This window comes from Trachinotus anak, unplaced genomic scaffold (genome assembly GCF_046630095.1).
Source record: "Trachinotus anak isolate AG129_WGS33_773 ecotype Australia unplaced genomic scaffold, CSIRO_AGI_Tana_v1 ptg000016l, whole genome shotgun sequence".
NCBI classification, from domain to species: domain Eukaryota; kingdom Metazoa; phylum Chordata; class Actinopteri; order Carangiformes; family Carangidae; genus Trachinotus; species Trachinotus anak.
The window spans coordinates 11,648,671-11,662,068 of record NW_027273867.1 but is presented as its reverse complement, the minus strand read 5'-3'; the positions used below and the strand labels follow the sequence as shown (position 1 = coordinate 11,662,068).

Genomic DNA, 13,398 nt, shown 5'->3' with positions numbered 1-13,398 from the left:
ATGTGTATTCTGTTAAACAAGCTCCATAAATCTATAATTTTCTAGTTTTTTGTCAGGATTTAACAAACGCAGTATTATGTGTTGTTAGCTTCAGAGGTACTGGTAGGTAGATTTTGTTTCCTTTTGTTACAGAGCTAGGCTATCTGTTTCCACCTGTTTTAGTCTTTATGCTAAGCTAAGCTAACTGTCTTCTGTAGCTTCATATTTAGTGTAGAGGCATTAGAGTGGCATCAATCTTCTCATTTAACCTGCAAATAAACATATACCTATGCTAAATTCAAAAACAACGATTTCAAGGTTAAAAGTTGATCTTTCTTGTATTATACTGTTTATGTGGAAATGAAGTGTTCATGAAATATTCAGCCTCAAGCAGAAAAGCATAAGACTCGCATGGTGCATGTCCCCTCAGAGAAAACCCTGGCTGTTGAATCAGCCCTTGCAAACTGTTCTGCGGACTTGTCAAGATCTTCGTCAACACTTGAGATCATGAGGGCAGATTGGTTTGAATGAGACCATTGATGTTGTACCCACAGCCATGAAGTGCCACTTGTTGGTGTTGTTGTTGTTTTTTTTATTTTCATTACCGTTGAAAATGAATTTCCCCAGACTATATTCTATTGGTAAAAGGTTATTTTATGCCTGACAGTGTTATGAAGACATCTTTTGTGAACACTGGACCCTTTTTTTGCAGAGAGGTGATACAAAATTTAAAAAATAAAATCAAAGTACAAGCATCTTCCACCTCAGGCGTGACATCTGGCAGATCAAGAAAATAATAACACAAAGAGGACAAGAAAAGTCGAAAATATAACAGCGGAGCAATTTGCCTCTTGGCCCTACTTTGGTTGAGGGTCTGTTTGTTCTCTGCAGAGGTCATTGAAGTGGCATAATAACTGAACTCTGAGAGCAGAGTGCTCATTGATATTTTCTAAATGTCAAAGCTATGAAGGAAGGAAGAACATTGTTCTCTTGAACAATAATACACGTTGGCACAGATGATGCATGCCTTACCATAATAACATCATCTATAATATCTGTCTTCATAAAAGGCTCACAGCAGGATGCATCTCACAGAAGAGTGCTCCGATATCTGTGTGTTCGCAAGCATTGCTGTGCATGTCCGTGCAGTGCTTAGCGATGAAAATGATTTGCTGGGTAAATGGCATTATTAGAAACATGTCTCACTGACAGCACCGTAAATGAACCAGTTCAACAGTGTCTTGGTGTAGATACTATAGATATTACAAAAATAGAGTGTACTTCTGGGACAGTTTCTCAGCACTAAACAGTACAGGTCGACCAATAATCGGCACTGGAAATGGGCGAACTTTGGCTGATGCCTGCACTGCCTCCACCAGCCACGTACATGTGCACCTCATCGATTGGCATGGAGGCTCCATTCTTGAAGTCAAGTTTATGTCAAAACATGCTGTTTTTGTTTTGCTAGCAAGCATGGTCAGTGGAATTTGAAGAAGCATAGCACAGCCATGGGCCAATGGCCATCTTATCATTTTAGGGCCACTGTACTCAAAATATAGTTGTGCATGTGATTAACTCCTGATAATAATCTAAATGTCCGTTAAAGACCCAGTGAATTGGCACTCATATGGTTACAAAATTAGGATTTTAGCTGTGACAGAGCAACAGCTTGGAAGTCACTTGGAAGTGACTGCTGGTAACATGTAGTCCTAATGGGCCACATTCTAGTCACTATTTCACACTTGTTCTGTTTTCTGACAACAGAAACATAAAAACATGTAAATGAGAACAGCTTTATGGGGATTTCAGCTGTATGAAAATACTGTATATGTTAGCCCAGGGAGTAGGAGCAAACAGATATAGGGCTGAAACTGGCTGACATTAGGCAGAATACAAATATGACACGATGACATAATGAATATGCTAATTAGCATAGTACGTCATGTACAGACATATAGTGACTTTTCCAGCAGGCTTTAGGTACTTTCCATTGAAATCGCCATTGAACAATAAGAAGTGATGTCAATTCTATACCAGTGCTTAAACCTCCCGTCAGTGCTTGGGTGAAGTCTGGATCAAAAGCGACCCATGTCAACAGACTAGCCTTTTAATTAGTGGTGGTTGACATTCCTTAACCCAGATTCTAAGAGGGACTGTGGTCCATTGATTTAAATTATTACAGTCATGCTCATACAAAGTTTTGCTGCCCAATACAGATTGTGACAGTATATCTAATGGTGAGATTTCCAAGTCCTTCCACTATTTCAGCAGTTTTAGCCCGTTCCAGTGTTTATTGAAACAGTATGCCTAATTTTTACCACTAACTTGGTCCTTGTTCACAGGAACTGGAGAGAGTGACGGCGTTACAGACCAACCTGCAGTTGGCAGCAGTCATTTGCACTAACGCAAGGAGGTAATAGAATTCTCTTACTTATGATCTATTCATTAAGTGAAATAGCTCCTCTGATAGCGCAATAAAACCAAATCTGCATTTTAAGTGTTTTCCACATGCAGTAACCGAGATAACTGTTCCTTCCCCTCGCATATTCTCATTTATGGTCACATATGACAAATGATTCTGTCTTGTCTGCCCTTGAAAGAAAGTAGCTATTAAAAACACGCCAGTGTACACTATACTTTGTGCTCTACAATATATTATGTCTTTGTTTATTAGGCTTGTTATTATCTTGTGTGTGATAAGACAAAAAGATTTGTCTTAGTGTTTCTAAAAGTTTGGGTGATAGTATACTGAATATCGTAATAAAGTATTTCCCTCAGCCCTATCACTTTTGTAAATTTGAGGCCAGGTATAAGGCTTCATGTGTCAGGTGTTCAGAGTGCTGGGGTACACATGCAGGTGAACCTGAAATATCAAAATCTTAAATTATTCATGTCAGTGATTTGCCCAATTATGCAAGTTTCAGTAAAATCGGCTTGAGTAAAACTGTTGCTACCACCTCTGCATTAATTGCAATAATGACCTCTGTTAAAGGTCCAAGACCTTATTTGTTAGTGCATTTTTATATTTACATGGCACAGTTTACATCATTTATAGACATTTGCCTACTTAGTATTGAGTTCTGTCTTTCATTATCATTTTTCCTTTGTTGAACTGTCAGCAAACCATAGTAATATTATTGATGCTATGTTCTCTCTCCACTACGACATCTTGTGTGTAGACAACTGAGCGTGGCGAAGGAGGGATTCACAGAGGCCAGCCTGGGTCTACTGGCCAATCAGAGAAGACGACAACTGCTGACAGGCTTGCTCAAGTCTCTGAGGACCATCAAGACGCTGGTAAAATTTACAGACATGTTCACATGCAGTGTAAAGGCCATAAAGATCAGAGGAACATCTGCCCGCTGAAGTATCCTAAAGAAGTCACAAGTAACCGCATGCCTTTTGGGTCTGTGAGCTAGAGCTCTGTTTCAACTAAATTAGTAGCCTATTTTCTAACATGGCTGCCAGACTCTGCACAGATTGCTCTACCATTTCATTGTGATGCTTGTTTAATTAAATGAAAATCAGATCTGTTAGAGATGGATACAACTCAGCAGCCTACAGGCTATCCTTTGAATTAATTGTGTAAAACTCGACTACTTAAGGTAATTAACGTACCTATCTGTACTGCATTTCATAATTACTTTTGTACTATTACTGTTCATTAATGTACATCACAACTGTTCCTCTGTACTATTTTGTTTCTGTATCTGTTCATTTACTTTCATCATTTGCTCTAACTGTGATCATTGAAAGATCTGACCAACATGGTCACAGCTGGAGGACAAACTGATGCTTAACTAGCTGTCACGGATTATTGTGGCCTATTAGTGATTTGATGCTGTATTCACGTCTTCTGTTCTTCCCCGTCGCAGCAAAGAACAGATGTAAGACTCAGCGAGATGCTTGAGGTATTTTAATCCACACACACACACACACACACACTTGCAGAGATATGTTTATATTTGACTTGAAAGGTCAAAAATCTGCAGGGATTCTACAACCGACAGTCAAACCCACACAAACACTAGACGCTCTGACCACCGAGATTGTTGTATCAAACTGGATCAGGAAAAAAACTGATGCACAGGAGGAAGTCGCACATAAAACTGTCATAATCCAGACTGATCCAGAGATTACTTTTGATATGGTATTTATAAAATGGGTACAGACTATTCTGTACATTAAACCGTGTCTTGTTTTTTTTTTTTTTTTTTTAAAGGAAAAACAAATGGAATGACCTCTCTTTTCTGTTTCCCCAGGAGGAAGACTACCCAGGTGCAATCCAGCTCTGTCTGGAATGTCAGAAGGCTGCCAGCACCTTTAAACACTACAGCTGCATCAGGTACAGTATGAGCAGATTGATGGATGAAGAATGCCATGTGTTTTTGTCTTCACCTTTTTTCTCTCTTAAGATTTGAATTTAATAAAGTCTTATAAAGGTTTTTTTTTTCCCTCATGTTTTACTCATTATCATTGCCTCGTCGCCATTCCATTGCATTGACTATGAGAGTCAAAGCAGTTTTTTTTTAGTTTGTGCTATGTGCAGACATTGTCAATGGGCTTTTACATTAGTGAAAAGTGTCCTTAGCAGGACACTTTCAGTAAATATAAGCCTGCTGCTACCACTGCTTTGCTTATCTCTTGAGGTGACTGCTTTCAGTTAAAAAAAAACTGATGAATTGAATGGAATCAACTTATGAGATAAAGAAACACAGGCAGGCAGCTGAACCATTAGGGTAACACAAAAATGTTTTTAATGCCCTGGCATGAGTGTGATGACAAACCTTTTTCTCTTTGCTCTCCTCTTTTTAAGAGTAAGAGTCAGATTTGAAAGGATGCTACAAAAAATCAGGCTGTATTGAAGATTATTGTGTATAAGCGTCTGCATGTATGATTGCTCTCCTGAGAACACAGGGAAAGATGTTGAATACCAGAGGGGGAATCGTCTATGTCCCTTTGATTTCCTTTGTCATTGTGCCCAGTTTGTGGCAGCATGTGGGTGCCTCAGTGCTCCTGTTTATGTATTGATTAAGAATCGATCAGGAATGCCTCTCTTCGCTGGCTTCCTCCCTCCTCCTGTGACACCTCGAACAGACCCAGACAGAATATTGTATGAGGAGGTGTGTGGAAACTAACTTCTTCACCTGCTCCCAACACACACACACCCACATTTCAGAAACTGATCATTTGTGTTTCGGCTAAAAGTGTTTTCAAACAGGGTGTGTGTCTATTTGTGGAGCAGACTCTGGCATCACAAAATGGTGAGTTGCTCCATTGAAATGCATGCTGTGGAATCTCACTTCCAGCACCCTAACCTGAGGTCAGAGACAGTATAACATCCGACTAATACGTGTACACACAATTCATTATCACATGGAGCTTCTTTGTTTTCTATTTCTTTTTTATAATTTCTTGATTTATAAAAAGGTGCCAAAAAAAACCCATCTTTGTTAACATTTGGTAACCAACATCGCAGGCATTGTCAACACTTCCTGTGGTGGTAGAATTAGAGCTTACCACAGTGTATTAACAGTGGAGCAGAAGACAGTGGGGGTTCTGCTGTACTAATGCCATTTGAGTGATTGAGTGACTTTTGGGAAATGATCAATAAGGCAGTGTTATGCACAGGGGATTGTTGTGGTGCGGAAAATTCCTCCCACTGTTCCCTCCCACTAGCAGCTGCTGTTTATTTGTGTCGATATCACTTTTGTTTTCACAGTGTCATTAATTTACCATCAATAGTGTTCCATGTGCATGATGAGACTGCTGAATGTGCTGGGGTAGAGGTGTGCAGAATAGACCCCTGCACCATTTGCCAGCAATGAAAACATTCACTGCAACTGGCCTATCAATGTAGGAATGTCATAAAAAGAAGCACTTTAAACTTCAATTTCCATAACCACCAGTATCAGTGTATTCACTGTAAACAAACATGTGTCTGTGACAGCTGGATAGTAATTTGTTTTCCCTCCTCACCTGTGCTTCCTTTTGCAGTATGCTAATGCCACTTCCTGAATGTATTAGTTTTTAACAGTGGTGCATTGATCACTCATCTGTCACGCTTTGCATTAGCATGCACACAGTGCTTTGGCTCTCTGCCCAAAATTGCTAGAACCCTGACTGCAGCATTTCCCTCAATAAGCAGCTCCTGGCTGGTCTGCTGCACTTTGATTTAACCTTGTAGCTTCGCTTTTCCATGCACTGCTGAATGCCCTACTTGTAGGCTATGCTTCATGCCTGCCCTTCCTTTGTCCCCAACCATTTAAAAGTCAACATTGTTTTCCCAACAAGGCACTTACACAGCCTTGTGCTCCGTCTCAGTTCGTTGTCATCAGGCAGTCCGCATGGCTGGCTTTTGGGCATCTTAAGACCCCCACATGTTAACACAGAGTTAATAAAGTGTGAGCTCTGCTGTGGCAAATATACAAAAGGTGTGATGCTTGTCACTTGTAGTGATATAAAAACATGTTTAATTCTGTTCATTATAATCCACATATTCTATAGAGAAATATGCAAAATGTATTGTTTCTTACAAAACTAGTTCTGTAAGTGAGAATAATGTTCTCAATTCTATGCCATGAAGAATCCAGGATTTAATACAGAATCGCACCATTTTCCACTTTTTTTTTTTCTTGCAATTAAAAATAGAATAGATTTAATCTAGAACAGGTTATTTTGGGTGAATCTTCTTCAGATCTCCACTTCAGCTAATTGCCATCTTAGTATTGAGGGAGGTGGTTCATTCAGGTGTTCTAATCTATTTGAAGGACGGGGTAGTTCAGCTGCATGTTCAAGAGGAGCTAAGTGTTGGAAGAAGGGCAGAGGGCCTCTATATTAACATCTGTGTCACGGATGTCTGTGGTGCCAGAAACACAAACGATGTTGTGCAGGCTGCCCAGCATGACAGGGCAAGCACTGCACCCGGTTCACCAATTTATTCAGAGCCACGGTGCCTTCGTCCTCATGGTTATAGTGTATGTTCTTTTGGAGGCTGGGTGTCCCAGAGCAGATTTTTAAAAGGCTCTCCATATGTAACAGTTGTAGCGTGTCACTTGTGTTTGTGTTTACTTGCAGCACTTTAGAGATCATGTTAAAGCCCCCCCTGCACTCACAACAACAGCAGGGTCTTAGGACATTTTCAAAGTCATGTTGGATACTTTGGTCTAAAGGACTTGTGGTTTTGGGGGTGTTTTTTCACTCTGGCAGGTTTGCTTGCGCACATACAAATTTAGCTGAACCGCAGTGCATTTGTGTTCCTCTCTATTGGTCACCAACACTACTTTTTCACTTACACTTGTTTGAGAAAGAAGATGCTTTTTTTGTGCCACAACTCCGGCGACAGCCATGGGCAGAGGCATTATGTTTTTGCGTTGTTTGTCTGTCGGTCCCCCGCTCATGAACATGATGCCTCAGTAAAGCACTGAGGAAATCCCTTCAAATTTAGCAATATCCACTCCGCTGATTAGATTTTGGTGGTCAAAGGTCAAGGTCAGTGTGACCTCACAAAACACGTTTTTGGCCTCTTAAGTGTAATATCTCAAGACTGCCTTGGGAATTTCTTCAGATTTGGCCCAAATATTCTCTTGAACTCAAGGGTGAATTGATCAAGGTCAAGCTCACTGTGACCTCACAAAACATTTTTGGCCATAACTCACAAATTCAAACACTAATTATGACACAATTTAACACAGTGTCTGAAAGGATAAAATAATGAAGTGATGATATTCTATATCCAAATGGTCAAAGGTCAACTTCACTGTGACATCATGATGTTAAGCAAAAACACTTCCTACCATTATTCAATGCTGTATCTCAGGAAGGGGAGATTATGACCATATGTCCTGCAGCTTGATGAGGCGATAATTCTACTAATTTTTGTTAATTTGTAGTCACAGTTCTTTTCATAATGAGCAGCAATTACGACGGGGTGCATTAATTATTCGACAAACCTGTTATTGTCAGACATGTTATCTCCTTTCCAAATATTTGTATTTAATTGGATGTTCACATAAGCTAGTGGAGTGAGTGGTCTGTATAACAGACAGACTTATCACAGCTTGTTCAATTAGTGGGCTACCACATATTTAAAAAAACACTGCAGTACTCCTGCCTGAACCTAAAGCAGTGTTAGATAGTCTGAATGGGCCACAACTCTACTAGAGATGCCAGAGCCAGATATCTAAATGTTACTTTACATTTTGGACTTGACAAACAAGCTTACTCGCTTGTGTAATTTTTGGTTTCTGTTGTCCCTTCTTTCTGTGTTTTGCTCTTTGAAGCCCTTCCCCTGCCACTTTGTTGCCTCTTTGTCTGCTTTGTAACATAACTGCAGCAAATCTGGCATCCTCACAAAATCTGAGCATCCGGCCGACCCCCGAAGCACAGCACTCATTGACTGTTTAGCGAGTCAGCAAGTCACCATGGAGGGACTTGCCTCCAGGCCCTGTGGACACCTATTGCCAGTGATAATTGAAAACAAGATGAAAAAAATTGCCCTGATTTCTACATAATTCTATTTCAGTCCTCTTGTTCCCTGCAGGGACCAGATTGTTAATTAGGTTTTCCTCCTCATCTGTTATTTATGCATTCTGTCTGATCATTGAAACGTGTCAGTACGTAGGGAGGAGCTGCATCTGTACACACATGAACACTCATAGGACAGTGTAACTAAGTACAGACACAATGGACGCAATGGACACAATAACAGCAGGTGAACTTGGGTATTGGCTTTGAGTTGACCTCTTATGTTGTTCCTCAAAAGCCCAGAAAGTTCTTAAAGAAGATCAAAATTTGTTGTGGCCATGGATCCATTTTTGTGGCATGGATTAATCTAGTTGGTTTTCCATAACTTATTTTAAACTTAGCTGATGCACTGATAAGTGTCCGTTTAGCTTGGTGATGTGAAGGGGCAGATCTTTGATCTTCAGTTGGATGGTTGGATAGGCAAGCAGGGTGGGGCCCAGCTGTCAGTACTGCCCATTTGTTCTGTTACGTGTTTTGAATTGAAATATTTCTTGGCTAGTCCAGCAAGGAAGTCTCTGACTTGGCCTGGCTTTTGCTCACATTAAGCAAGCTACAATGTGTTAACTGATGAGCTGTAGAAGTGCTTGTAGGTGTAGTTTTGAACTTTGGAAAGACCCAGGCTAGCTGTTTTCCCTGCTTCTAGTATTTATGCTAAGCTAAGTTAACCAGTTGATTCGAATTTGACATACAACCATAAGCAGATAAGCATATTTCCCAAATAGCCAACTTTATTTTTAGTTATTTTTTTGTCATTCGGCTGCTCCCCTCAGGAGTCACCACAGCGGATCGCTGCATATTCTAGTCTGGCACAAGTATAAATAGCCAACTTTAATATGTGTGTTTTATTTCCTTCAAGACGCATTGTGAGTCACATTAAGTGTTGATGGCCAGTTCTTTATTCTTTATTAAATATTATCTTCACTCTCAGTTGTGTTCTCAGCCTCTGTCTTGTGGCGTGACTTTCCTCTCATACAGTCTTTCAGCACTGTTCAGTTTGTGGTTTAGCTCCTCTTACTTTACCACGCTGCAGTGTGGGAGTTCACTAGAACGTTCTGTGATGAACAGGGCATTTATCCTGTTGGCCTCTGCTCCTCTGCTCTATCTCCTTAGTCTGGCTGCCAGAACCGTAAGCCTTTGTTTAGCACTCTCCTGGGCGTTGCATATGGACATTCAGATGTATTTCTTCAGTAGCCAGGACCTGACATTGATCACTTCACCTCTCTGTAGTGGAGCCAGCTTACTCACTTCTCTGTGTGTTTTCTTTCTTTTGGCTTCTAGCTGTATTTTCCACTGAGGACACTGGCCTTACTGATGTTGTAGCTGAGAACTCAACATGTCCGATTCAGTTATGCTACGGTTATCACGTAGATTGTAAGCAGTTTGATGGCACAAAGGTATCTTCCAATTAACCTTCACTTTAACATCTGGTAAAAGCTGCTCAGCTCTGTAAACACTGACATTAAATTCTATACGGCTTGACTCTGTGTCATATTTGTTTTCCTTGGTATTCAAATATCCTCACTTTTAATTAGTTTACCATTCTCATAGTGCTAACGAGGCATGTGTGTGTGTGTGTGATGTATTACTGTGTATAATTAATGTATCATGTCTGCTTTGTCTAATTTGCTCAGTGCAGTTTTGCCACTGTGTGGAAGTTTTAATTGTGACTGCAGATGAAAATTAGCGCCAGGCTAACTCTGGCACAATGAATCAACTGGTAACATTTATGTTTAATATTAAACATGGTCTCTTACATATATAGTGACCACATAAAAAGGGTGGCGCTGGCGTTTTTTCTTATTTCAGTTCACCTTGATCCTCTTACATCATTCTTGTAGTGACATTTCCTTCATATCCCATCAGTCTCCAATCCGTGAGAACAGCTCCCTTTTGACTGTTTGAACATTTCATTTTTCACTCGGTGTGCATTCCTCTCCTTTACCTATCGACAGTGTTTCTTACACTCACGCAGACAGAAAAAAAAAGTTACAGTGCATCGAGTTTTGAAATGGCATACTCATTTTGTTACCTGTTTTGCAAACGACCTGTGGGACTCAATCTGCAGTCTCCTCTCAGTTACTCCCTCCTCCTCACTCTCCTCACCCTCTATCCCCAGCAGAAGCTAAGATGCTTAATTAGCAATTTGTTAAGGACACTCTCTCCCTTGGGCGACTGTGGTCTCACAAGGCACAACATAACAGCAGGCTGACCTGAAAAAGACCTCGAACAAAGCAGGGACAGAGGAAGGGAAACGATGGAACAGAGGATGATTATGAATGGGCGCAGCGCAGGGGGAGTCACAAGGGAATTGAATTGGTGTCTTGGGATGAGCGAAGTAGTCGTGATTTCTGTTGCTACCGCTCAGCTTTTTGAGTTGAAAGCATTTCCCAGGATGAGGTAAAATCTGAGGATGTTTCAAAGATGTGTAGGCGTTTTGTGTCTTGAATAACATGCAAAGCACATGCACAGACATGCACTCATACGCGCTAAAACAATTCATGCCCTCGATTCCACAAACACTTGAAACACAAAAAAATAAGACTTGCCTTCTCAGAATTATTGTTGGGATACATCCATCGTGTTTTTGCTCCCTTGTTTCCCTGTTGGTGAATAAGCAGAATTCCAGCAGTGTTTGTGTCAAACTCTGGTTGCTATAAAACATGGTCACTTTACTGATTTGTAAATGATGGCATCATAACTGAATCATCAGAATGAATGTCATTTTTTCTGGTAAAAGATTCTTAAATGGGAAGATTGGCTTGATTTTTTTTTATATGTCATATAATTGTATGTAGAATAATGTGTGTGTGTTTATATATGTCATATAATTGAAACTTATGTATCTGCTTGAACTCCACCTCCCTGTGGGGGACATTTATTTCTAAACCACATTCTGATACAACTGATAAATACCTTAACCAAACATAATTAATTGATAAATTGATAATGAAAATAATTCTTAGCTGATTCCATATTCTGGTCCAGAATTGAGGAACTAACCCTCAATAATCTCCTTTTTTTTCCCGCAGTGAATTGAATTCCAAACTACAAGACACTCTGGAGCAAATAGAGGTACGTGCTTCCCTGCTTTATCGCCAATTCTATTATTCAAGAGCAATAGCAGTAAAGGGACTTTCAGCAGCGACTAATATTTCGCTTTAACCTTCTAATTTTCCAGAAGCGCTCATCTGAAAGAAGTAATTTATACCTCATTGTGACATTTTGATAGTTTGGCTTTCTCATTCTGGGTCTGCCAAATATTGACACTTTCAGAAAGTCGTTATTGTCAGTGTGCAAACACAGTGAATAATATCTGTTTCATCTCTGGCTGTGCTGTGATACTTGTGTGTGATAAATGTTATGCAAAGCAATTTTCTCTGTGCTGCTGCTGTGCTTGAGTAGTTTAATTACTGTACACAAGAAATAGGTATGCATGTATGCACATATACATTGCCATGCACCAAGGTGCTTGTTGTTTACCTGGCACCATGAGTTTGTGAATTAGCAAAGCAAAATTGTCTGTGTGTGTACACATGTGTGATATATATATATATATATATATATATATGTATATATATATATATATATGCCTTTTGTGAGTTCTACCGTGCTAACCATGTCCTACTGTCCAGGCCCTCTATTGAAAAATGTAAATAATAATTGTATTCAGTACCTAGTCATAAATCATTTTGCTCTCCGTCTGTATACACTGTATTTAAAGCCTCTACATGTAGATTTTTTATGAGATGGATGTAGAAAAGTTAGTCACACTAAAATTTCTACATTCTTTGTGTTGCTTCAGCTTATTCATTCTCAGTTTCATGTATTGGTGTCTGCCAAAGTGTATTTTTTGATATGAACACTACTGGGTGGTTTGGACCATAAATTCTAGTTAATTACATTACTGCATTTCTTCCTCTCGTGTAGTTAAAGAGACTTTGCCATGTCGGCTGAAGTCATTGCGTTATGTTCAAGTGCGGGCGTGAGAAAACGCCTGGTGACGCAAGGCGTTTGATCACTCAGCCTTTGTCAGCGCTCTATTTGTTGAGCTCGGCTTAATGTGTCAGGAGTGTTACACATCCCTGTACTCTCTAACTTCCTACTAACCTTGTCTTACTTTCTCACCTCACTTTTTCATGTCTTTGTCAGAGACTTACACACACACAAACGCACGCACACACACATCCACACACATCCACATCCAATTACCTGCCCTTGGCCTTGTGTGGTAGCCATACATCTGCACATCTATGTCTAAATCCCTGGTCTTAACGTAATCCCTCTCTTTTCTCTTCCCCTCACTTTGCCCCTTTTTCTCCTTTGTCATCTGTCTATTTCTGGCTACAGGAGCAGCTTGATGTCGCCCTGTCAAAGACTTGTAAGCACTTTGATGTTTTGCACTACACCAAGGTCCAGCTGGCCTACAAACTCCTGGGCAAGACACAGGTCAGTGTTTTTACTTGTCTGTGATTGTCTTTTTGTTGTCCTCACTAACGACATATGTCCTGTTGTTTGACTTAAGGTTTGAAAGATAAAGGTTTTTTTTGCTTAACTTGGTTCTCCCTCTCCTTAACATTATTTCAGCAGTGTGTCCATTCAGACTTCAAAATTGTTTTCTTATTTTCACCACCTTTTGACACAATTTAGATGAGAACAGTGTCTTCCACAGACATACCAGTTAAACCAAACAGAAAACAAAAATGTCATTTTTCAATTCAAGTTTCTATTTTTTTGTCTTCATGGTTTCTTTTCGCCTCAGTGGAGTGTTTTCACTCCAGTGAGTGAATTCAGGCTCTTCTCATTGGAGCAGAGAATATTTTAGGCTCTGTGATTGAATGATGGAGGCCACAGGGTATGTGTGTCATCCTTTGTGATAAAGTTATTCCCTCACTG

General features: G+C 40.0%; 1 protein-coding gene across 3 annotated transcripts in view; it reads left to right on the top strand.

Moving 5' to 3' along the window:
- Positions 1-13,398, top strand: part of vps50 (VPS50 EARP/GARPII complex subunit) — a 96,876-nt gene that overhangs the window by 22,117 nt on the left and 61,361 nt on the right. For all 3 annotated transcript variants that reach the window (XM_071499535.1, XM_071499534.1, XM_071499536.1), the window contains exons 6-11: positions 2,322-2,392; positions 3,159-3,276; positions 3,855-3,890; positions 4,242-4,324; positions 11,535-11,577; positions 12,853-12,951. In XM_071499535.1, coding sequence (XP_071355636.1) covers positions 2,322-2,392; positions 3,159-3,276; positions 3,855-3,890; positions 4,242-4,324; positions 11,535-11,577; positions 12,853-12,951 — 450 coding nt within the window. The remainder of the gene's footprint in view (positions 1-2,321; positions 2,393-3,158; positions 3,277-3,854; positions 3,891-4,241; positions 4,325-11,534; positions 11,578-12,852; positions 12,952-13,398) is intronic.